This window comes from Rhinolophus sinicus, linkage group LG06, assembly GCF_036562045.2.
Source record: "Rhinolophus sinicus isolate RSC01 linkage group LG06, ASM3656204v1, whole genome shotgun sequence".
NCBI lineage: Eukaryota > Metazoa > Chordata > Mammalia > Chiroptera > Rhinolophidae > Rhinolophus > Rhinolophus sinicus.
The window spans coordinates 124,546,768-124,573,320 of record NC_133756.1 but is presented as its reverse complement, the minus strand read 5'-3'; the positions used below and the strand labels follow the sequence as shown (position 1 = coordinate 124,573,320).

At 35.9% G+C, this 26,553-nt stretch overlaps 1 protein-coding gene across 6 annotated transcripts in view; it reads left to right on the top strand.

The window, feature by feature from the left end:
• STK33 (serine/threonine kinase 33) overlaps positions 1-26,553 on the top strand; it is a 134,115-nt gene that overhangs the window by 94,638 nt on the left and 12,924 nt on the right. For 5 of the 6 annotated variants that reach the window (XM_019728473.2, XM_019728439.2, XM_019728488.2 and 2 more), the window contains 4 exons: positions 5,174-5,249; positions 9,617-9,729; positions 10,168-10,253; positions 23,168-23,374. In XM_019728473.2, coding sequence (XP_019584032.2) covers positions 5,174-5,249; positions 9,617-9,729; positions 10,168-10,253; positions 23,168-23,374 — 482 coding nt within the window. The remainder of the gene's footprint in view (positions 1-5,173; positions 5,250-9,616; positions 9,730-10,167; positions 10,254-23,167; positions 23,375-26,553) is intronic. The other variant, XM_019728455.2, reaches the window with a different exon arrangement.

Below are 26,553 nucleotides of genomic sequence, written 5' to 3'. Positions count from 1 at the left end.
TGTTTTGCTTCTTTCCATTTTTTTAATCCAATTTCATTGCCATCAAATTGTTTTTCATAAAGAGCACTGATATTTTGTAAAGCAATAATTTCCCATTTTTCTAAATGTGATTTTTAACAGCTTTACTGAATATAATTTAAATGTCATAAAAGTGTACCATTCCATGATTTTTTTCATACATACACAGAGTTGTATCACCCCAGTCCAGTTTTAGAACATTTCTACCCTCAAAAGTTGCCTCATGCCTATTTTCACTCAATCTCATTCCCATCCAAGCCCCAGGTAATCACTAATCTTTTTGTCCATCTAGATTTGTCTTTTCTGAACATTTCATACAAATGGAACTATAAAATACGTAGTCTTTTATGTCTGGCTTCTTTCCCTTAACGTAATGTTTCTGAGCTATCCTGGCTGTGGCCTGTATCTGTAGCGTGTATTCCTTTACGTTGCTGAACACTTGCCCATTGTATGGATACGCCACAGTTTGTCTATCCGTTTGGTAGCTGATGGACCTGTGAATTGTTTCCAGTTTGGGGCTATTTATTATAAATAATGCTATTATCAACATTCATGTACAAGTTTTTATGTGGACATACTGTTTCACTTTCCTTGGAGGAAAATTGCTGGGCCATATATTATTTACGTGTTACTTTTTAAGAAACCACCACAAGATTTTCCATAGTTGCCGTAACATTTTACCTTCCTACTAGCAATGTATGGGAGTTTCAGTTTCTTCACATCCTGACACTTGATACTACCTATCTTTTTAAATTATAGCCATTCCAATGGGTATGAAGTAATCTCATTGTGGTTTTTAATTTGCATTACCCTAATGACCAGTGATGTTGAGCATCTTTTTACTTATTAGTCATTTATATATCTTCTGTGATTGCATGTCTATTCAAATCTGTACCTATTGAGGTGATCATATATTTTTTCTCTTTAAATTTGTTAATGAAACAGCTTTTTAAAATGTTGAACCATCCTTGCACTTTTAAATTAAACCCCACTTTGTTTAACATACTGCTGTATTCAGTTTGTCACCATTTTATTTAGGCTCTATGAGTGTAGCTTTCTTTTGTGCTGCCCTTGTCTTTTTTCGATGTTAGAGTTATGCTAGCCTCTCTTAAAAAATAAAATAGTTTTACTTTTTATATGCTCATGAACCATGTAGGTGATAGAAATTATGTATTAGATTGATGAAACTCCCCCTCAAAATTTTTTAGTCCTGGTACCGTTTGGGGGGGCGTGGGCTGAAGTTTCTATTATATTTTCAATTTATAGTAGGTTATTCAGTTTTTGATACTTTCTTGAATCATTTTTATGATTTATGTTTTTTGGGAAATTATTCACTGAGATTTGAAGTTTTATTGGCATAAATATGTATATTATATCCACTTTTAATTTTCAGATTCTCCTATGTCTCTGTGGTTATATCCCCCTATTGATTCCTAATATTTTTTTAAGAAGGCAGTGCGAGGTAATATGACCTCTGACATCACCTGGCTAACTCAGGATTCTAGCTCTGCCCCTTAACGGTACTATCTGATTAACCCGGGCAAACAATGTAACTGCTTTTGTCACAATTTCTACATCATCTAATAGGAATAATATCACTCATTTATCAAATACTTTTTGAGGATCTATTTTGTATCAGACACGGTTTAGATATTGGTAATACAACAGTGAATAAAATGTAAAAATGTCATGTTGCCACAAACATTAAACAAAGTAAAAAAACTGAAATATCTGTTTTGTTCGAAAAGCTAAGGAAGAAAAATAAAACAGAGAAGGGGGAGAAAACGTATTTAGGATGGTAATAATATCTTTCTTATTTGACATGAGAGTTAAATGAGAAAATATATGTAAAGTACCTAACACAGTACATGGCACTTGGTGTTCAATTTTAGCTCTTGTAATAATAATACTACTAATTATTTTTTTCTTGATCACATTTGTTAATGGTTAGGTCAATTTCTGGGACTTTGAAAGAACTATGTCTAATGTTATTTGGTTTGCTTTTTCATTAATTTCTGCTTTTATCTTTCTGAATTCCTTCATTTTACTTTCTTTTGGTTTGCTTTTTAACTTCCTTAGCTAAATGCCTATTTATTTTTAGTCTTATTCTCTAATAAATTCATTTAAGACTATATACCGGGGGTGCCCAAAAAATGTATACACATGACTTGTATTCATCTTTTGTTATTGGCATATATTGAGTATTACAATTTTAACAGTTTTTTTCCTTTCTTAAAATGTGTATACATTTTTTTTTTGGCACTCTCTGTATTTTCCTTTAAGTGCTTTGACCATTTCTTTTGCCAGATACAGTGTCCGAATTGTTATTCATTTCTTAATCATTTATAATTTTAGTTGTAGTCTTCTTCTTTAATCCAAGAATTAGTTAGAAGTGCTTTTAGAATTTCCTAGGTGGTTGGGATGTGTTTGTTGCTCATGTGAGTGTGTTAGTTTCCCTAGCCATTTGGTTTTTCTGTCTGGTTTTCTTCATTGTAGTAGGAAATTGTGACTTAAAGCTTTTCCAACTTTTAGGAATTTTCTTTGTGATTGAACACATGATTTGTTTCTGTAAATGTTGCATTGGATATTTAGAAAAGATGCATATTCCTGATTTGTTGAGCATAAAAATTTCTGTATGTGTATGTTTATAAAATCAAATGTGAAACCTTTGTGATTCACATTATCCATATTGTTAATTTAAGTTTGCTGGCTGCCTCTCTTGATTTCTAAGAGGGTGATTAAAGTCATCCACCAAGATAGGGCTTTGAGAAATTCTCTTGTACTTTTAGTAGATTTATTTTTAAAAATCTGTTTCACCAAAATATAGTTTACATACAATAGCATGCACAAACATTAAGTATAAAGTTCAATGAATTTTGAGAAATGTAATACTTATATAATAGAATCACCACCCCCGTGAAGATATAGGACATTTCTGTCACCCCAGGAAGTACCTTTGTGTCCGTCACAGTCAATGCCCATCCAGACTCCAACAAAAGCTTAGTTTTGCTTGTCTAGAACGTTACATAAATTGAATCACACATACCAGGGGTGCCAAAAAAATGCACACATTTTAAGAGATGTTACCTATGTATTACTTTTTGAAGTTGAATTGAATTATGGTAGCAATGTGTAGTATGACGTTTGCTCAAAAGATGGCGTTAGTCAAATGAATGCTATTGACTGTATTACAATTTTAATACAGTTCTTTTCCTTTCTTAAAATGTGTGTACATATTTTTGGCACCCTCTGTATATTCTTTTGTGTCTGTCTGCTTCAGTTTCATGTAATGATTTTGAGACATATCAGTAGTTTATTCATTTTTATTGGTGAGGAGTATACCTAGTTCATTGTTTTTTTGCCTACTTGATGAAGAAAGTTTCAAAATTGTTTTATCTTGTTTGGGAAAAGACTGCTTTAGATTCTGTTCATATCCTCCTGTTGGCAAACGACATCTGGTCTGTAGTTACATGGGGAAAATATATCCAAGCACCCTGAGTTTTATGCCTGCTTATTAGTTGTCTACACTGATAACAAGTGAGAGAACAAGAGGGGAGACAGATGGTTTGTAGAGCTTGCTGACTTCCTAAATGGCTCCTTGGCACAGTTACTCTGGCCTCTGCCTCCCTAGGAGAGCTGTGATGACAGCGCAGTAGAAATGCCCCTGATGAGTAAGATGACTCTGAAAGAGTGAGGACGGGGAATCTGGGCCCCTGCCGTGTGTGATGCACCTGTGGGAGAGCCTTCTTAGAGTCTAATCCCAGAATTTGCCCTTGTCATAGACACACGGCCAAAGAGCAACTTGAACTTGAATGATTCAGTATTTAAAGCATTTAAGTAGAGTTAAAGAATACAAGTAGTTGCTTAAAGGAAAATGTTAATTAGTTAATTTTCAGTGATTTAGAGACAAATTACTCAGTTTCTTAATTATCTAGAATTAAGCCTTTTTTTATTCTTTCTTTGCTTTACCTTTGGACTCCTTTTTGTAGCTTTTTAGTTCCTTTTACCAGAGGCAGAGGAAATGAAATTCCATTTGCTTTTAGTAGGTATAAAAGGGTGTGTGTGTGTGTGTGTGTGTGTGTGTGTGTGTGTGTAGGTGGGGGAGCTTGAAACTGTTTTCCAAAATAAAAACACCTTTGTAACTTGAGGCAAGTCACTTAATATACCTGAACCTTAGTTTCCTCACGGGCACGGTGAGTCAAATGCCTACATACCCATCTCACAAGATCCTTAACTTAATTTATACAAATAACATAATTGATACAAAAGTACTTTGTAAATTTTAGAGTTCTATTGAAATATATACACATATTTTATTTTCATGTTTATAACTGTTTTATTCTTCCTTTTTCCTCAAAGAAAGATAATTGATCCCTTGCTGTAGAGGTATAATAGACATATTCTTGAAATGTCATTATGTGACTTTCTTAAAAGCCACCATTATAAAACATCTAATCATTAAAAAAATGTGCTACCTTAAAGTTAAAAACAAAAAAAAGTTCTGCTTTAAAAAGACCGTGAGCGCAGTGTAACTTGAGAAGCACAGAGGTGGGAAGTCTGGGGGACCCGGCTGCTAGCCCTTACCTGTGACTAACTGGCTTTTTCATCCAGTTATGCTGTAGGGGCTCTTTCTTTGTCTTAGTTTTGTGATTTAGAAAACGTGGAAAATAATTCATATTCTGTCATGGGAGTGCTGTGATGTTGTTATTATTATTATTATTATTGTTATATTTTACTAAAGTGATTTATAACCATTTATCTGAGTTTTTCTGTGAATCCAGATCGCTTTAAATTGTATCCACTTAAGGCACATATTCAATTCTAGTTTTGAAAAGAACAGATTGTTGTCTTCTATAACTACACAATCTTTGCAAAATCATTTCTTAACAATTTCAAAGGAATCAAGAGTAGTTGTACATTTAGTTATATAGTTTGTGCCATCGTTCCGTTGGAAGCTAAATGACAGGAGTGAGGGTACAGTGACATCGATTGTTAAGGCCTGTACATTATTCATTTAACATCTGCTGTTGGTTCTCTTTCTCCCTGTGGGGGAATAAATTACAGCACATCAGCACATTTTTCATGCTTTGTGTTTAAGCATTTAAAAGTCATTTATTGTATTATTAATATTTTTTTATTTCTGCTTGTTTGGCAGCCCCTGAAGTTATCAATGCCCACGACTATAGCCAGCAGTGTGACATTTGGAGCATAGGTGTCATAATGTACATTTTGTAAGTAGCCTGATAAATGTACAGTTTAAAATGAATGGTCTCTGACAGTAGAATCTCATAGATTTTCAATTAAACCTAAACAATATGGTTTTTAAAAAGCTACTGAAAAACAATTGGGAAGTCACTCTAAAAGCTGTCTTATTAGTTTCCGAGTACATCCATTAGGGTTTTTTTTTTTAAACACTATAAATTTATAACTTTCAGCTTTGCCTTTCATTGATCTGTAAATGCTACAACGCACTGTATGATCTGAGCAAAGTGAGAAACTTGGCCTTAAAACCTCCCTGATCCTTTGCTACAAACCAAGCTACTTTGTATTTTCTCAAGAGATTCACTTGTAGCTCATCAGGTAGAGGGAGATACTGGACTCTGGTTTAGAGCTACCCTGTGGACCGGGTATGTGTGAGGGATGGGCACTCACTAGACAGAGGTTCAGCCGAGGACCCCTGCATCACTTGCCTCTGGGTCTTTGCTCATACAGTTCCTTCTACCTAGAATGTTCTTGCTCTTCTCTACTAAACTCTGTCCCCGGTGCGGCCAGGTCAAACCCTGACACCTTCTAGTTCCCCTAATTCCTGCTCCACATCAGCAGTCACTACATGCATTATGTATGCTTTCCCAGACGACGTCAGGCAACATACAAAATGCATGCAAAACAGTAATGCTGAAAGAAAAACAAAATAGGAAAATAAGAATATTTAACTGGGAAGGGTTGCACATGTACAAGTCTGATAAAATTAATTGTTCACTTTTCTGTATTCTCTTTGCACTTTCAAAAACCAGCTATCATATTGTAATATAATTACTATATTGTGTGTATTTCATCTGTTTTCCTTGCTCTAAATTCCGTGAAGGACAGAGATCTTATTCATCTTTGCACCCCTGGTATCTGGTTCAATAGTAGGCATGTAGTCAGTGCTGAATATATATATATATATATATGTGTATATATATGTGTATATATATGTGTGTGTGTGTGTATATATATATATATATATATATATATATATATGTATATGTATATATGTTAAATTGAATTAAAGTGAATTTTCTAAGAGGTGTTCTGAAAAGTTAGTAACCATTGTTCTGCCTCTTGGTGAATATGAACATTTTTATGTTGATGCAACATTAGTTTTATGGTCATATTGAAGATTTCACTGTACACTCTCTTCCAGATCATTTCTAAATATTGACATCACAGTAGTTACATTTTCACAGTTTTGTGAAATGGCATACACAGGCAGTAGAAATTGGATGATGTGATTATAGCTGTAACTCAGATGGTCAACATACATCAACTGCTTAGATTGCATAAAGTATACATGTATTCACAAAGTTTTGGTCATTTGTTTTGTGCTGGTTAGAATCATATTGTGAAAATTCTGAGCCTTAGTCTTTAATTAAAAATATAACCATTTTAAATTAGTGTTTTATATTCTCAAGACTTTGTAGACAACACGAGTCAAATATAATATGTGTAATCTAATATTACCCAGTTCATGTGTTTGCTGCCTTTTTAGTTTGAATTTGATATAAAGGAAAGTGATAGTGTATAGATATGTTAAAATTTTTTGTCTTTCTTAAAGATATAATTTTAATTTTTCTGCTTCAGAGCATGGCTTCATATCATCATAATGACATCTTTTTTCTTTACAGTAGGTTTTTACTTAGCTAATCAGTGCCTATTCATTAATCTGCCTGAGCCCAGTGGTCTTATAGATAATTTCCTTCACCAAGGGCACAAACATATTACCTTCTCCAGGGGGGTTATTTTCTTGTTTATCAGTTACTCCTGATTCATTTCTACTTAATTGGACAATGATAACATACTTTCTCAAGGTGAAATTAACATAAATACTCTTTATGGGTATATCCTCTGCTGTTTTGATTCCTATGAATGCAGCAGAAAATAATAGGAAAGCTTTAAGAGGCATTTTTCATGTCTTGAATTCCCTTTTCTGGATGTGCAGAAAATTGCTGTCATAAAATTTCACATGCTGCTGATTGACCAACCATTAGATACATTCTTATGTAAGTAAAATTGCAAAGGACAGAAAAAAATGGAATTTTTTAAATGTAGCCCTTAAGCTATAGTTGCATGCTAGTCAGGCAGTGCAGGAGCAGCCAAGGAATTGGTGAATGTGCACATCACTGGTTATTAACAGATTCAATGAGCTGGGCTTTTGCTGGCCTATACTTGTTACAATAGATAGTAATTGTTCGTAAGACCATTTTTTTATGGCCTTTTAAAAATTGCATTTTAAAAGTAAACAAGAGTGAGGCAAGTAAGGTCAGAGAGAGGAGGGTCAGAATGAACTGGAGAAGTAAAAAGTATTAAAATAAGAGTTTGTGGAACAACTTGATAAATACCAATCTCTTAACAAGAACCTGTTGGTAAATGAAATATATTGTCCAGCCTAGTTTGTTAGACTACTAGGATGAAAACACCTTTTTCCCCAGGAAATTCATCATCATCATTTTCAAGTATAATATTTGTCAAATTTAGACTTATTCAGAAAATGTTTGTGGGAAAAATTTTTAAAGAACTTAAAGAAAAATATAGCTTAAAAAAATCGGTAGAAACGTAACTGCGAGGAGACTTAGAGATAATTACAGTTATGTACATAATAGACCAGCATTTGGGATTTTTAATGGAATCATGCCATTTTATTCTTTCAGTAATAAAAGGGAAAAACACAATCTTGAGAATTGAAGAACAGACATACTGAGTTGCCTGTGTGATGAGTCCAGGTCCAACTTCTGTTCGGTTATCACTGGGAAAACCTGGTTGTTGCCCTCACAAGTCAGTGTTGGCAACAATGACGATGCCAACATGTGTTGAGAATGTACTACGAAGAACTGAACTCAACATTCAAGCATGTTTTTGCAGTTTTGGTCTGGGTTACCTGCTGATGCTTGGGCTTGCATGTTCTTCATGATGTATATACAGGACAGCACTTCCTCTTCAAAGATTCCAAAGACACGCAGGCCCTGTATTACAGGATGTGCGAACAAGCCTGTGTTGGCTTAGTACATAACTGCTCGGGGTGGTACTGGTGCTGGTCGCTATGTACAAGTATACTCAGCTTTCACTCTTCCAGACTGAAGGGTTAAATCAGCATCCTCTGATTTTCCTCACCCAGGCCTTCTTCATTTTGTGTACTATTTTTGATGAGTTGTGGTCATTTTATGGATTTTTGGCTTTGACTCAAAGTCTATAGACATTCCCAGGGTTGTTCTTGGTTTCGTCTAACATATGTATAGTGTTTTATCGTGAATAAAACTCTTACATGGTCAGTTAGACTCTGATAACTCTCATTAGACTGATGAGTCAGTATATTTTTCCATATGTTTAGTTTGGATTATGTGCCTTACGCATGACCTTACCCTTGCTCACAATGAAGAACATCTCCTCTATTATCTGCAACTATGACTGTGCACACATAGCATCCTGTATTTTAACCCCACTTAAGCTTAATGTTTCCCCACCTCGGAGAGCTTTGGGTCATTTGCACATCTAGAGGTTTCAATGTATACAAGAGCCTAGCAGTGGTCTCATTAAACCGCTTTGTTTCCATTTCTGCATCCAGAGAGGTGCCCACCTCTTCCTGTGTGTGTTACATGCCATTGAGTTGGCTCCGTCTTCTGGAGATCCTGGAATTGAGTGATATCCATGATGTCCTGTCCTCCACAGCCCTGCTCAGCTCCTGTAGACCCATGCCTATGGCTTCTTTTATGGAGTCAGTCCATCTCATATTTCGCTTCCTTCTTTTCCTGCTGCCTTTCATTTTTTCCTTGCATTATTGTCTTTTCCTGAGAACCCTGCCTTCTCATGATGTGCCTGAAGTAGGACAGCTTCTGTTTTATCACATTTGCCTTCAGTGATATTTCAGGCTTCATTTGCTTTAGGACCCACTTGTTCATCTTTTTAGCGGTTCGGGGGTATCTGTAGAGCTCTCGTCCAACACCATATTTCAAGTGAATCAATTTTTTTCCTCTCAGCTTTCTTCACTGTCCACCTTTCATATCCACGTGTAGTTATTGGGACGACAAGGGGGTGGATGAGCTTAGCCTTGGTCTCTAATGACACATCTTTGCACTTGATGATCTTCCCTAATTCTCCCGTTGCTGCCCTTCCAAGTCTCAGCCTTCTCTTGATTTCTTGGCTGCAGTCTCTGTTTGAACTGATGACTGAACCAAGGTAAGCAAAAGCTTTAACAATTTCAGTGTCTTTCTTTCTGTCCTTCTTGCTGTCCTTGACTTAAATATGAAGCACCACTACTTCCAAGTCCTGTGGAAATTTAATTTTTAATAGCCTTATTTCAATTTTTAAAAAATGTAAACAAAATGATTGCCTTTGTTTCTAGGTTATGTGGAGAACCACCCTTTCTGGCAAGCTCAGAAGAGAAGCTTTTTGAGTTAATAAGAAAGGGAGAATTACGTTTTCATGATCCCGTCTGGGATTCGATAAGTGATTGTGGTAAATAGATCTGTTATTATTTATTAAAGCAAATATATATAATACAAAAAAGTTTGCTAGTAACTCAAATACTTTAAACTTCTGTTTAGTCATTAAATTTACTTGTAGAAATAAATTTACTTGTGGAAATAGTAATACCTTCACTGTGATTGTTATAGTCAAAACTTCCAACCAAAACAGAAAATACATAGTAAAAATTAAGAAGGAAATTTGCTGACCACCTAGTTAATTTTTACTGTAGAATATAAACCAGGTAATCCAGACAATAAAACCTCATGGCCTTAAACTTTATTTCTTAACCATTTATACTAATATTTACTTTATAATTATGTCTTCCCTTCATGTCATACAGACCTATTTCTAAGTAAATTGGAAAATGTATGGTAGTAATTGTAGTTAAGATAAATAAGATTTTTCAGGATTTTCCTTTATTTGCAGCTAAAAGTGTTTTGAAACAACTCATGAAAGTCGATCCTGCTCACAGAATCACAGCTAAAGAACTACTAGATAACCAGTGGTTAACAGTAAGTTACAGTATTTTTTTTTTTTTTTTATCATGCTACCATTGTTTATTTTCATTTGGCCTTATAGTTTATATATAGTCTTCTTAAAACAGTCAATTTGTCTCATCTTCTGACAAGTTAAAATTTTTGAGTCTTGACACATTTCTGAAATGAGTATTTTCAAATTATTAAAACTATTATCACAGTTATTTATATATGTCTATAGAGATGTAAATGAACTTTGCTTGGCTTCATGTCCTGAAAGGTATCAAGTCCAATAAAATAGAGCTGAGAAATGCCCATTATTAAAGCTGTGAAATATTGAAGAGTCTGTGTACTTCAGTGACATAAAAGGACTGGAGCCGTCCGGTTCTCTTTAATTCTTTGGATGCAAGGAATCTTTAGGGACACAGAAAAGCCAACGTCTCCTTTGGGGACTCAGAAAAGCCGTCTCCTAACAGTGGCTGTTACCTAGCTTAAAATCTTGAGTAATTATTCATTTACATATTGTTTTTCCCATGAGACTAAATGCCTTGAGCACAGACCCTGTGTCTTACTGATGTTTATGTCCCTGGACCCACAACATTACCTGGTCACAATAGGGACTTTGGAAGAAGGCTGCTACTTCCGCAGTATTTGTTCTCTTTTCCTTCGTGCTAATGAGGATCTTGACTTTGACCTGGAAACATGGCTCTCTAGTGTTCTTTGCTAGTTATCCTGTCTGCTCATTATTGAGATGGTCAGTAAGATCTAAGTGGAAATAGGAGCAATTTCTGGGAAGTGTCCTTAAATGGAGGGGCTATGGCATTCCTCATGCCTGTCTTCTTTGCTGGTAGCTGGAATGCAGATGTGATGGCTGGAGTTTGAGTAGCTGCATTAGACCATAAAGTGGAATCCATATACTGAGGATGGCACAGCAACAAGATGCAGGGAACCAGGGCTCTTAGCTCACAGACCTGCTATGCCAGCCCTTGACTGCCTACTTCTAGACTTTTTTATATGAGTAGGAAACAAACTTTTGTCATCTTTAAGATACTGTAAACTTTGCAGTTGAGCCTAATACCAGTTAATACAATACTCAATAAATAATTGCTGAATGAGTGAATATTCAGCAAATGAATAAGTCTGTAGTTATCACAGAAAATGTCTGAGCACTGAGACTGGGGATTTCTACAGACACATTGGAATATTGCTAAACAATAATTATGAAAAAAAAACTATTTTACATCTGTTACTTGCTAGACACTGTGTTCCATACTGGAGGTATATGATATGCTTACATTGTGGTAGTATTGTTGAGAGGTGATGGTGGCTTTGACAGGATGATAGCAATAGAGTTGAAGACAAATAAATGTGACATATTTTTTAGGTATGTTGACAAGACTTGGTGACGGATTAGATGAGGGATGAGGATAATGGAGGAATTAAGGATGACTTCTAGATTTTACTGTAACAAATGATTGGATGGTGGTCCCATTTACTGAGATGTAGAAGACTGAAGGAAAAATAGATATTTTTTTCTGGGGGAAGGGTGTGAATCAAGGGCCCCATATTAGATATGCTAAGTTTGAGATGCATGTGTGACATCCAAGTGGAGATAACAAATAGGTAATAGAATATATGAGTCTGGAGCTGGAGAAGTCTGAGCTGGAAATATAAATTGGGAATCATGAGTATATAGATGCCATGTAAAGCTATCAGCTGAAGAGATAAATTAGGAAGAAAATACAGGTAACATAGAAAGGAGAAGAGGCCCTGCCTTTAGATACTACAACATTTAAAAGAGGAAAAGCTAACAATGGAGGCTGAGAAGAAATCGCTAATGAGGAAGGAGGAAAATTACGAGAATGGTAGCAGGGAAGTTTAGTGAGAAAAATGTGTGAGAAAGAGCGAGCAGTCAGCTCTCAGGTAAATGCTGCTGAGAGATCAAGATGAGAATGAAAGTTTCCGTTAGACTGGCCAACAGAGAGGTTGGTGGTGACCCTGAAGGCCCAGATAAGTTTAGGTACCATAAATTTATAGTGATATCACTCTTTTTTGAAATTCTCTAATTTTCCTTTGGCAATTTCTAATCATTTCTTTGAGTAATATTTTTTCCTCTAAGAGCTACAAAAATAGTCTTCACTCAAAAAATGTGTTACATCTGCCCTCTTCTATGAATGTGTTGATCTCTCAAATGATTCTGTGCAATAAGTATTTCTGGCCTAAAGTAATTGTGCAAATGAGCTAGCAGTTAAATGGATCATTGCAAAACTGTACTGAGTAGATTTTTAGTACAGCAAAATCAAAAACTGTAAAGCAGATGGTGTGCCTTAGAAATATATCTCTTTTCAGCATCACACAACATTCGGGTTTGGCCATTTAATTATTTGTGTTCTAATTAGTACAGCTTTATTTCTGGCTTTGGTCATTTTTCCAGAAGTCTCCATTTTTGAGCCTCTGTAACATTTGTCTCTATGTAGTCTTTGCCAAATGGATAGAGAAGTGACAAATAGCATGTACTAACTATATCAGATTATCCTAAGGAGTTCGGTGTATGAAGTTTAGAATACTGGCATTTTATAAACTTCTAAAAGGCAAAACTCTTTTCTTCTTAACCACTTGAAGTCTTACTTCCCATAATTCATATCCTGTGTTTGAAATAATCTAAAGAGAACATGTTAGTTCTCTCAGTGCCTTGCTGCTTTATAACCAGAGCTTATCTTTTGCAATATCTAACAGATAGTAACTTTTTTTTTTTCAAAGAGCTTTATCAGATAAAAAGTGTCTATGGTTTAACCTATGTTTTGTGCATTTTGAAATATGGTACATATCTGAAGAGTATTCTGAGAAAAATAATCATTATTTCTCTATGTACATTTAAGTGAATGGAACTTAAAACACATATTGTCATCCTGATTTCAGAAGTCAAAGATTTAGATGTAAGGAAAAAAAGCCAAGAAATGACTTTCCTACAAAGGGAGAGTTTGCTGATGGCTGCCATCGGCAGAAGTGTGCCTGTCGTCCTCCTGTGTCCTTTCTTCCTTTTTGTCCTCTTTTCTCTCAACAGTGGTTCAAGAGTTTATTCCTGCTCGTTAGATAATACAGTTGCCTCTTGGTATTCCTTCAAAGCCCCTTGGTTACAACCAACACCCCAAATTTGCATTTTAAACAAGTTTCCCAGGTATTTTTAATGTTTCCTTATATTTAAGAACCCTGCTATACATTAATTTTCTTCTATGGGTCGTCAAAAAGGAGTTTCCAGATTTGAGTTCTATTGGTGTTATTCATACACTCAGTAATTCCTTCAACATTTGTGTTTGGTAACTACCATGTGCCAGGCCCAGTGCTAGGTAATAAAATATAGTTACAGGTATATAGGACATGGTCTCTGACATAAGGAACTCACAGTCTAGTAAGGGAAACAAGCTATATATGAGATGCAATGCAAGGAAGAAAATGATAAATGACAGAAGAAATTGCCAAATGGCCAGAGGTACAGAGGCAAGCAAGTGTGAAATCAGCAAGTTCAATTTGACTGGCAGATAAGATGCTTGAAGGAAAGAAGTGGGAAATGAGACTTTTGGAAAAGGAAAGAAAATTGTGAGGGGACTTGAATCTCAGGCTAGAATTTTAACTTCCTCTCACAGATAGTGGAGACCAACTGTACACCCTTTGAAATGAAGGAAATTATTGTTATACTGTGTCAGCCTTGCCAGGTGGCTTATTTTAAATGGGACAAGTCATTTAAATGTCTATATTGATTTTAACAAGTATCTTTTTATTTTAAGGCACTATAGGGTACAGAGATGAATAAAACTCATTTTCTCCCCTTGAGTAATGTACCACAAATTACAGTGTACTTTGCTTTATAGTCACACTTTGCAAAGGCACTTGTAATAAAGATGTGTAGGGTCTAATTTCAGAGCAACCTTTCCTAATATGTGAATAACTCCCTTGTTCATTAATTTAAAAATTGTTATTCATGTCTTAGTCATTAGATTTTTGACCCTTAGCCTTAACATACACACCCTACATAAGAAAATGGAAATTTTCTGATGCCTAACTAATTGTTGGATTTTCTTCCCTACTGTATATTTTCATCCTAAATATGTTAATACTCTTACCTTTATTTTACTATCTTTAGTTATTCTTAAATTCTGAATTATCGTCTGTATATAAATATGCTGTTGAGGCCCAGAAGGTTTTTATAAAAATTGTGTTTACAAGCAGCTCATGAACCAGGAACCTTGGGGATTTACTCAATGTTCAATGATTGATATATACTTAATTTTTAAACAGATATTTATTGGCTAACTACTGTGTGTTGTAGAGGACACAAAGATGAGTCTGGTACAGTCCCTGCCCACAGGTTCTCCACAGCCTCGTAGAGTGTTTAAAACAAAAACACGGGCAGAGAATGAGTCTGTGGTGTCTGTGTGTGTGTGTGTGTGTGTGTGTGTGTGTGTGGTGTGTATGTGTATATGTGTGTAGTGTGTGGTGTGTGGTGTGTGTGTGGTGTGTGTGTGTTTGATGTGTGTGGTGTGTGTGTGTGGTGTGCGTGTGGTGTGTGTGTGGTGTACGTGTGTGGGGGGGTATATGTTGTGTGTGGGTGTGTGTGTATTTTTAAATATATAAAAATATACTCTATTATATATAACATAATAAAATTTACTCTAAGAAATATATACTCAATATAAATATACATATTTTATATACAGTATATAACACAGTAGTAGTACTATTAGGTTTTCAAGAAGAGAGCTATTATTCCCTTTAGGGGTTACAGAGAAGGTAATATGTATGTGATCTGGCTCTAAAACAATGGCTAAAAGTACAAATTAATGCTGGAGTTGTGGTCTGAAGAAGAGGGATTCTGGATAGAAAGAAATTTACAAAGACATAGACAGAAGAAAAAGAAGTATACTCAGAGAATATGAAATATAGTAGTAATTCTGTTTTTCTAGAGCCCTGGAAGACATGTAGGGAAGTAGTGGGAAATTAAGCTTTAAAGACAGGTGGAGCTATTTTGCTCTAGACCTTGGCTTACATAAAGTGGACTTTATGTTTGGCTTGTTTTGACAATGGGTTGCTTCTGGAAGGCACTGAATTACCACGATCACAGCTAAATTTATGTGAGTTTTCTCCTTTGCCCACCCCTCATCCGAAAGTTCCTGTGTTCCCTTTTCCAAAGTGTTTGTACCACTCACCAGCAAAGTGCCAGATATGTAGTTTTGCTCCCCATCTTCTCCAATGCTTGTTATTGTCAATATTTTTAATTTAGATATTCTGGTAGATATATAATGATGTCTCATTGCGGTTTTGATTTGCGTTTCCTGAACTACAAGTGAAAATGGTCACCTTTATTTATGTTTTAGTGGCCTTTTAGATGTCTTCTTTTGTGAAATGCCTGTTCAAGTCTTTTTTTTTTCTATTTGGTTTTATATCTTTTGCTTATTTATTTGTAGAGGTTTGTTATATATTCTAGATATGAGCCTTTTGTCTCTCTGTCACACACACACACACACACACACACACGAACACACGTACAATAACAAGCATTAGAAGAAGCTGACGTAAGAAAAAGAACATGAAAAGGATTACTGCAAATCCTCACCCAAGCAGATGACTTTTGAAAAAGAATAGATCATTGGAAATTGAGGGTCTTGAAATCGATTGCCTGCGAACTGTCCTGCCCACACATCCTTGGGAAGTCTTCAGGTACAGGCAGGTGTACACATACGCCAGTTTAAAGAATGTCGGTTTGAAATATATTGGGTATGCTTTTATTTTTCCAGCTTTACTGAGATACAATTGACATATAACATTGTATAAACTTAAGGTGTGCAACGTAATGACTTGATATATGTATTTATTATGAAATGATTACCACAATAAGTTTAGTTACTACATCCATCATATCACATAGTTTTTTTTCTTGCATTGAGAACTTTTAAGATACACTCTCTTAGCAGCTTTCATATATACAATATAGTATTGAAGGCTCAGCAACACCTCTAGCTAGAAATTCTTGGCAGGCAATTGCGAAAGCAGTTCTGGAATAAGGGTAAATAACTAAATTTCTCAGGCTGTTTCCTCCTAAAGAATAGGAATATCAATACCAACTTGTCTACTCACTTAGTTGCTATACTTGTGGGGGAAAAATCACTGAGATGACTTCGTTAGGAAAGATTGTAAAGTGGCACACAGTTGCTTACTTTAGTGGTTGTTATTACCCTGATATGCTGCTGTCTTGGACTCATTAAGACCCATTAGGACATGTTTGGTGATTGGATCGGCTGCTGTCAGTCCTTTGTGGGTATCTGCAACTTACATTATTTTTTTTCCTACTGTAATTTACATTAATTATTAGTCATAGAAAAGTAATAGTTGAGATTAACCATGATAAGTGATTTAACTGATAAACACAACAGAAAAAATAACTTTCTCCATTAACTTCATTCCCTCTTACTAAAATAACCATTGTTAAGTCTCTTATGTGTTCTTTCAAAAACATTCTATACATTTTTATGTATATACATTACACAAATGGGTTCTTATTATGCAAACTATTCTTTTTTATCTAATATACCTTGGAAAGATTTCCTTATTTTTACAAAAAGCAGCATTATATCCCAAACTATGGTACACTATTATTTTGTAAATAATCCCCTATGAATATGGAGCATTTAAATTGTTTCAGATCTTTCCTATTACAGACAGCAGTGCAACAAATGTTCTTAGAAATATATGTTTACATACTGTATCAGCCCATCTATAGGATAAATTCTTAACAGTGGAATTACTGGCCAGAGACAATGCGCATTACACATTTTGATAGATTTTGCTAATTTACCCTTCCATAAAAAGCAAGTAAATGAGACAGCGTTTCCCATACTCACCAACACAGAATATTATTAAACTTAAATTTATATCCATTATTAGGTGAAAATTGACATCTCAGTGTTTTGATTTGGATTTTACATATTCTTTTATAAAGTGACTATTCCATTTTTCTATTGAAAAAAAAATTATGCCTAGGAACATTGCAAAATGAAGAATTCTAGCTATTTACGAAAAGTAGAAAATGATAACTATAAGCTAAAACCCCAGAATGTTTCCTTTTAGCTTTGCTGAATTTATGTTTCATACCATCTCACCCTAGCTTATACATATAATTCATTCATTCATTTAAAAAAAAAAACTATTGTTTACAAAATACTGACAGGTACTGTCCTTGAAAAAGGCAAATTTTGTTAGATGAGGACATATGTTTGGGTCTCCGTTTGTGGGACATGTCTACTAAGGTATCAAATCCAAATCTTAGTATTTGAGCAATGCTTCTCCTCCATGAGTGTCCATTTTTCCAGTTTTTCAAAATAAAATAGCTCAACTATCTGTTAAACACGTGGAAATTTATTAACCAAAAGGTTGGTTTTCTATAGTTGTGATAGCCTCAAATTATCCGCCTGTTACTGCTGCTTTCTTGCTATTTGCTCCTTTGTAGTTAATGAGTTCAGCATCTGACCCCCTGAATACAGCCAATAAAGGGAGTCAGAGGTTAGTGTTCTGGTGGAGAGGTGACATACAATCTGCAGTGTCAGGCCTAACAGTTCCACCCATTTTTGTTTAGTTTGTTCGTTCATTTGTAATTTCTGTTGAACCCAGAAGGCTGATGACACAGAGCCCTAGGATACTTATTCATTGGTCAATCCAAGCATTTGATGCAATTCGTCTTCCAACTGCTAGCAGGCAATAAAGAGGGCAGTCTACTAAGTTACTGGCTGGACTATAGACAACAAGGAAAACCTGGAATCAATACTACCACGTGTGCCCTGTTTGATATCACAAATGAATATAGGAAGCAAAGAGTTAAAAATTTCCAAATAGTAAAATGTTTTTGGGGTGTTAATGCTCCCGTTCTGGACCCTTTCCTCTTCTCCACAATCTCTTTGGAATGAGAAATAGGGTCATTTCTTTGAGTGCAAAGGCACTTTAGTTTAGCCATGTAGAGTGTCAGTCCAAGCTCTTGGGTGTTTGTGTTATATAAACTAAGCATTTCAAAGAGTGCCAGAGATGCAGATTGAAGATAATACAGGCAATCCTTTCTTTGCATGGTAGTGCAGGACTGTAAAAAGAATGCAGGGTGCAACTGTGCAAAGTGATCTTAATAATCAGTGGGAAAAATTATGATTGTTCCATGATCTTTAAAATTTTTGTTAAACAGTAAAAACTCTAAATGTTGATTATAAATATATAGGGAATGAAACAAAAGTAAAAACTAGTATGTTTTTAATGAACTATAATTTAAAACATTAGAAATATTGATAATTAAAGTGTCTTAGTTTTTTATAAAAACGTGTCAAGATTAGTTTAAATTTAGTGCTTGCCTCCTTCTCCTTATCATATAACACAATACTGAGGGGAGCATCTTGTTTACGCCTTGGTGAACTATAATCCTGTTTTCTAAGTTTGGATCAACTTCCAACATTTTATCCTTTGTGCTTTCAGTGTCATGAAATATCTCTGAAAATTCTTTAAATGTCAAATATTTTGCAGACATCACTTTCTCTGAGGCATATTCATCCTTTCTGTCACAACCACTTTTTTTTTTTTTTCATTTATGTTAGGTTTGCCTTCACTAAGTTCCTTTGGTTGCGTATCTGGATTCTCTCAAATGGTGGGGTGTCAACATTCCCACGGTCAGCTGTTTCTTCTATTACTCCATTTGTATGTGATTCAATTCCAGTGTTACCACTTTTAATTTCTTTACTGCACTTTCATCTTTGTTGACAAGTTCTCTGGGAGATGAGGCAACACAACTGCACACTTTGCTGTGTATGTGTGAACTTAATAGCAGATGCACAGTGTCCAGTCACCAACAGACTGTGAAAGAAGTAACATGATTGGTCACTTACCATGATGCACATCTAGCATTTGCTTAGTTATTGTGGATTAAAGAACTAGCAGTGAAGTTTGAACTTTATGCAATGAGAGTTGATACACCATGGTGACTGAAATTTGAACTGTGTTGTTGATATTATTTAACTAAGTCATGATGACTGAATTCATGCGTATCAGGACTGTGCAAAGCAAGGACTGCCTAAATAAATGGTTTATCACATGGTACTAATTGCATGTGATTTCTGTAGTCATTGCAATTTTGTTGAGTATGCTGGTTGTACAATAGACTCACTCTTTTTAAGGCTCTTTGGGAGCTACTTACAGAATGTAAATGTTCATTTGCTGTGTTGATCAGCATAGACTATATTATGCTGCAGTAACAAGTGACGCCCAAATCCCAGTGTTGTTGATGCCTTCCATTGCACATTGGCTGGAGGAGGTGAGGAAGAGAGGAGATTCTGTTTTACTTTACCTTCACTCAGAGACCTAGGCTGTGTGGCCTCATCTCTGTGCTTCTGTAGTTATTAAGGCACAAGTTGGGAACGTGACAAATTGCATGCTATCTCCTAAAATTTCCATCCAGAGTGATACATACCATTTCTGTCACTGGAGGACTCAACCCAGAGCTGTGGTTCAGATAAAAGAGAAATCAAGACAACCAACTCTCGGGAGGCCGTCCTAATCCTGATACAGGAAATTGTTGCAGGGGAAAGGGGAGATGTATGATTGTGGAATTGTGCACCTCGTTGCATGGGTATTGTCTTGATGTTGGTGGGATGCCTAGAGGTAATCTACAGATCTGTGACCAACTTATCACGGGTGTCTTCAAGTGGGAGCACTCTAATTGCTCTTAAGTGCTTAACCTGCCCGCAATGCAGCTAAAGCTTTCCCGAGGTGGCTTTCTCAGAAACAGAAAGAAAGCGAAAGACAAAAGTGGCTTTGTCCTTAACCTTGGGAAGATCAGTCCAGGCTGGTGAAGATGTACCATCTAAGTCACCAGAGATGTCGCTGAGGCTCACAGGGATGTCCACGAGAGGACTCAACCCTGAGTGGTGACCAGGTTCTTGTCTTCATGCAAGAAAAAATTCAAGAGCGAGACAGATGCAGAAAAGTGCAGGAAGTTAGTTTATCGAAACAAAAGTACACACATAAGAGAGAAGTGCTGGCAAATTCAGAAACTGAGTCGCTCCAAGGAAGTCATGATTAGGGGAATTTATCCCTCCTGAAGTGGGAATTGGTGACGTTCCATTGACATGGTTCATTCATCTCCTCCCCCTGGGTGGGACCCTCCGTTTCCCACTTTTTCTTCCTTTTTTGGTTCTTCTGGAACTGTCATGGTGTCAGATGTATGATGGGAGTCATAGTATCCACAATGCAAATGATATTATAATGATATTAAAATTAGCTAAAGGTCAGGTCCCAGTCAAGGGGATTAGCCTAGCTGGGTGAAACTAGTTCTTGTTTTTCTCCAGCTGCAGGCACTGAACACAGTCACTTGTTACTTATATAACTAATGAGGTACCTCACGTTGTACCCTGTAGTGGATTGTCAATTTCCAAGGCTACCTATCCTGCTCATTTTCAATCACATTTCACTGGCCAAAACAAGTCACATGGTCATGTCCAAAAAGAGGTAGAGAAGTACAATTCTGCCATGTTCCTAGAAGAAAGGAATGTTGGGTGAGCAGCATTAGTGACTACTAAAATACCCAAAGAACTAACTTGTGGAGAGTTTATCAGGGAAGGGCAATTGAGGACTGGGATTACAGACATACATATGTCAGATTGTCTCTGTCTGTGGTGAAAGAATCAAGTTGAGGCATTCCAGGAGCCTGGACACTGTGATTACATGAAAATTAGGGTTAAAGTTCAGGATGCAGCCAGGAAGTTATGGATCATAGGGATGAAGCAGAGCTGTTGACAGAGCCCTGGAGACCAGAACTCATTCATTTGAGCGCTCTGAGACTATCTGCTGTTCTAAATGGTTTCAACTGTTTCATGCTCTTTGAGCCTCTATCTATGCTTTGAGTTTAAGTTGATGGTATCTTTGAAGTTCTGGGATACTTAACAGAGATGACTCTTAAATTGAGCCTTGAAGGAAGTGTAGGCTATGGGTTGGCAGAAGGCATTCTGGAAGTAATGGTAGCGGTTGCATGAGGGCAACAAAAAGTGTTATACAATGCTATGAGATTGGTAAGAATATAGACCTTCTTAAAACAGGATGAAATAGAACCACGGGGAATTAGTTGCATAATGATCCTCATTTAATTATCACTATCCCCCACTTAATGTTTATCTTTCACTGCAAACATATTAAACTCTACAGATCCTCAATAGTGTACTCAGATGGCTGCCTTTAAAGTACTCTGTCTCATAGTATTCTGTGTCACTGATACTTAATACTTCAATCCACCCACATACCAAGTTAATTTAGAATCTCTCCAGAGCTGTGCTCACATCTGAACTTCCCATTTTAATCTAAGTGTGATCCAGATTTCTTGTCCAAACTTTCTCTACTAATCTGAGGGAGGAGAAAAAGGTATTTAAGGCATACCTAGTCTAGCAGGAGCCATTTGAGACTGCACTCATGTATTTCTTGGCATTAAATGGAATATTATATTTGAGAAAAATCTAGTTAATATAAAGTGTTCAATTTTGGTATTGTAAGAGGTGTGATCAAACAATACAGTGAATGTTTAAATTAAAAAAATTATTACAGTAAAAGACACATTGCCATTAATCCCCCTCAAAATTCTCCCTCTCACTTCAAACACATTTATTCCATAGTTCTTGCCACTTTCTGAAGCAGTTCTGGAAGTCCTCTTTCATGAGTGTCTTTAGTTGCGCTGTTATGGCTGCCTAGATACCCTGAATCGATTCAAAACGTCTACCTTTCATGGTCATTTTGACTTTGGGGAAGAGCCAGAAGTCGCACCATGCCAGATCCAGTGAAGAAGGTAGATGAGGACACACCATAATGTTTTTATTTGACAGAAATTGCTGTACCAGAAGCGACATGTAACACGGAGACTTTCTGTTGTGATCACCAAATATGGTGAAGGCTGCTGCCGAGTGCCATCCAACAGAAAGGCAGGGACCTTCAATACAGGAAGCGATGCGTCAAATCTTAGTAAGAGTATGTGACAAGTTTCAACTTGTTTGGTATAGTCAAGTCTGGTGTGAGCTGTGGTTGAGAGAAGGTGTGTTTTAAAGTGTACCGTAAATCATGGATCACAAATAACACATTAACATGAAATGGACAGTGTTGTCCTCCAAATGACAGTGCTCTGTGTCACACATCGCTTCTGGTATGGCAATTTCTGTCAAATAGATATATTACGGTATGTCCTTATCCACGTTATTCACAGTGTCACTTCTGGCTCGTCCCTAAAGTCAAAATGACCATGAAAGGTAAATGTTTTGAATCGATTCAGGACATCAAGGCAGCCATGACAGTGCAACTAAAGACATTCATGAAAGAGGACTTCCAGAACTGCTTCAGAAAGTGGCAAGAATGATGGGATAAGTGTGTTCAAAGCGAGAGGGAGTATTTTGAGGGGGATTAATGGCAATGTGTCTTTTACTGTAATATATTTTTTTATTTAAACATTCACTGTATTGTTTGATCACACCTTGTATAATCACATCTGGGATAAAAACTGCACTGAATCAATTATAACCAAATGACCACCTTATATCTAAATCTTCCAGGCAACTAAGGGCTTTCAAATCAAACATCAATATTCTTAGATACAGCCCTTGACTTATCAACTGAATTTAGATTTTTTTTGACCTAGACATTTTGATATTATATAAGCTTGCCTTGAATGTGGGGTTCACTAGACTTGGGTGAACTTCTTTCAGCTTTCCTGTTAGTTTTGAGGTGGATCTGTCAGTACAGGGAATTTGTTCCAAGGAGCATCAGAAGTTTTGCCATTTATAATTTTTCCATGTGATTTACTGAATTTGGGGGAATATGTTACTAAAAGATATAAGAATCCTTTCAATTTTCTAAATTTTTTATAACACCAAAAAATTCATTGTTAACATTAGGGCAATGCACTTTCTTCATTGAGACCATCCAATGTGTTAGAAATGATGAAAGAATGGAAAAATAATCCAGGAAGTGATGAGGAAAACACAACAGATCAAAAGAACAAGTGGTCCATTCAAGAAAAGTTGAAAGATTACCCAGCCAGTGGACCCAGCGGAAATGTCCATGATGTCACTAACACTTCAGATGAAGACGAGGAAAAACAGGTAGGAAGAACCAATAAAATAAGTAGGAAGAACAATTATTTCATTTCTCCAAACTGTAAAGTACCCTCACGGCACTTGAAACATATTTTGCAACTCTGTCTTTTTTTATTGGTTTGTAACTAAGGACTTGCATGGTAAAGCAAGTAAAGTTCTTTCCTCCCTCGAGTCCATCATGATTTAGCAATGCGGCCTATATGCTGATTTTTAAGATCTGTGATTATATAGGGCAGGAGTCTGCAAATGTTTCCTATAAAGGAACAGATAGTAAATATTTTAGGCTTTGTGGGCTATAACAGTATCTGTCACAACTTCTGAACTCTGTTATAGCATGAAAAGAGGCATAGGCTTTTTTAAGGACATAGCAGAAACAGACGGTGTGCCAAATTTGGCCCATGGGTCAAAATTAATAATTTTTTAAATTTTACCAGGCTATACAATTTGGAATGGGTTTACATATTACCTAGAAAAAAAGTGATTACATTATCCAGTTATTTGTTTCCAATTTTATGATAACTGACACTGTTTATATAGATTTATCATTTTACCTTATTAGACCTTAATATAGTTTTATTCTTTTTGGTGAATAAAATTTCAGAGCATTTTGATTAATTCTAGATTGTGTTCTACTAACTGGATAGCCTAACAATTTACCTAAACCCTTTTTTCTTTTGTTTCTATGTTTGTGGAAAAGTTTTCTGTATGTTTGTTCTCTTTCTTGTCCTGAAATCTAATGAACACGTTTTAGCTCTTCTTTAATAACTGAGCATCCTGCCAGTAGGGGCTGTGCTCACCTTAGGGCAGCCAGACTTCTTGTGAGGAGTTGCTGCTTCTCAGTCCTCTGAAACCTGGAGAGAGGCGGAGTGGAGAGAGGCACTGAGAGGGCGCCACCCAGGAAGGCGCGGCCTTGCTGGCCCACTCCCTTCTGTGCTAAGAATGTGTCAGAAACGTGCAGAAAGAGAACTAGGAGACTGATCTACTGATTGATTTTGATTTACTGGGTGGGAACTTCTTTTGTTTACTTGATAGCAAATATCTATATAATAAGCTTAACATTTAATGATTCAGGTATTTAGAAATAATCATATTTACCATAATATAAACGTAAGTTTATTGAATTCCCTTTATCATCTCTACTCTGTTAACAACTAACAACTCCTGCAATGCTTAGAAGCAGTGTATGTTTTATATTCGTGTTTAAAATAATATTTTAAAAACTCACGTTTGCATTCCCTTATTGAACATCAATTGACGATTTTCTTATTAGCTGGCTTGGCATTTTATACGCACACACACACACACACACACACACACACAATCATGTTTTCAACATTTTCTCTATCTTTGGTTTTCAGCAGTTTGACAATGACGTTTTTAGGTACTTTATACACACACACGTATACATACACATACTCCATTTGATGCCATAAATAATTTATACCTACTAAATTAAGGAAATGTATGATTCTTTTTCCATTAAAATATTTGAAATTTGGCTGTAAGTTAAATGGAAATATGCCAGCAATTCCTGCTTTCCATTGTATCATTGTTCTCTCTTTTGGAGAATCTGATAAATCCATTTAGAGCTCCTGATTTCGTATTTCTCACAAGCCAGGAAAATCATTTTTTAGATAAGTGGCAGAGCTCTTCGAAAACTAGCAGAGAAAGTGAGGGTTTGTTAAAAACAAAACCACTTGAACTAAGCACTTTCCTCTTTCCCTGAATAACTCTTCTCTAGTTCCAAATGCCCTGTACATTATGGAAAAACACAGTCTGCATCTCCTCATTGCTCATGTTTGGATTAAGGTATCACACTTCACTTTTTCAAACTTGTTTTCAAGTGGTTGGCATTTGGCAATGTCCTTTCTTTTTTTCTTTTCATTTCCAGCTTTTAGCCTATTTTAGGTAATGGTGTTCTTTGAGGACAGAAATGTTCTCTCATGTGTTTCTTGTGTTTTTCAGGCTGAGTACATCTAGATAATGCACTGTTATTAGTAACCCTCTGAATTCCCCACAATGGGTCCTTAATCTAATCTCTCAGACAGACCCAAGACTTTAACTCTTACAAAAGCATTTACTCATCTTCAAATGAGACACTTGGCAGACCATTGCTTCTTGCAGGAGCATGCCCTTTTAACATTAGGTCCTTAGTGATTTCTGATAAATAGTATAATACTTTCATTATTCATTGAGCTCAGAAAACAATGGGAGAGAAATGAATGTCCATAATTAAAATGCACCTCCCCATAATAGAGGGAGGGACTAGACACTTCGGATGTCATAGAAGTACTATAGTTGCCTTACAGAATTCTTACTTCATAAAGGAGAAACTTCTCCGTTGTTCAATTATTTATTGAATGCAGCCTTGACTATATTTATTTAATGAAAATGGAAAATTTTTGTGATAATTTTGTGATCATTTTTCTTGACTGAAAACATGGCCTTTACAGTGTTACAGGAGATGGTACATGTGGCAGATACTTTCCCTAGTCTAGAAAGTAAAAGGACAAGGTGGCTTAGAAACTTTGAAAGTTATTTTGATCAACAAAATGCATGCATGCAGTAGTTCTTCAAAGGCAAGAAGTGTTTGAATCGAAATAACATTGAAAGTAAACAGTTGAATTATGGCATATATATGTATTTCTATGAGGAAAAAGTCAGCTTTTTTTGTATTTTAGTTCAGTAGGATAAAAATTTTCTTTACAAATTGAATCTTAGCTCTCTGAGCCCATGTGAATCATGTACAGATTTGGTAGTACTTTCTCAATTTTGACACACTTTTGTACACCAGTATTGAAGTACTGCAATCTGGCGTATGTGCCCAAGCACTGCACTTCTGGGAACTTAGATTTTGCTATCATTAGCTAATGAAAATTATCAAAATGGTTAAAAGCACAAGTTCCAGATCAAGGCTGCCTGGATTCTAATCCTGGCTTCACCATTTACAAGCTTTACAACCATGGGCAAGTCTCTAGGCCTCTGTTTTCTCATCTGTAAAATGGGATTAGTGACATCAACCAAGGACTAAATGAAGTCTTGCAAGTAACACTCTTGACATATGGTAAGCAAAATTAATGTTAACTATTATACTTTTATTATTATATTGCTAAAGAACTTGCGTAGAATATTACAAAAATAACTTGTTTTTCCCCTGCCTGCTTCAAGGCTCCTTTGGGTATAGG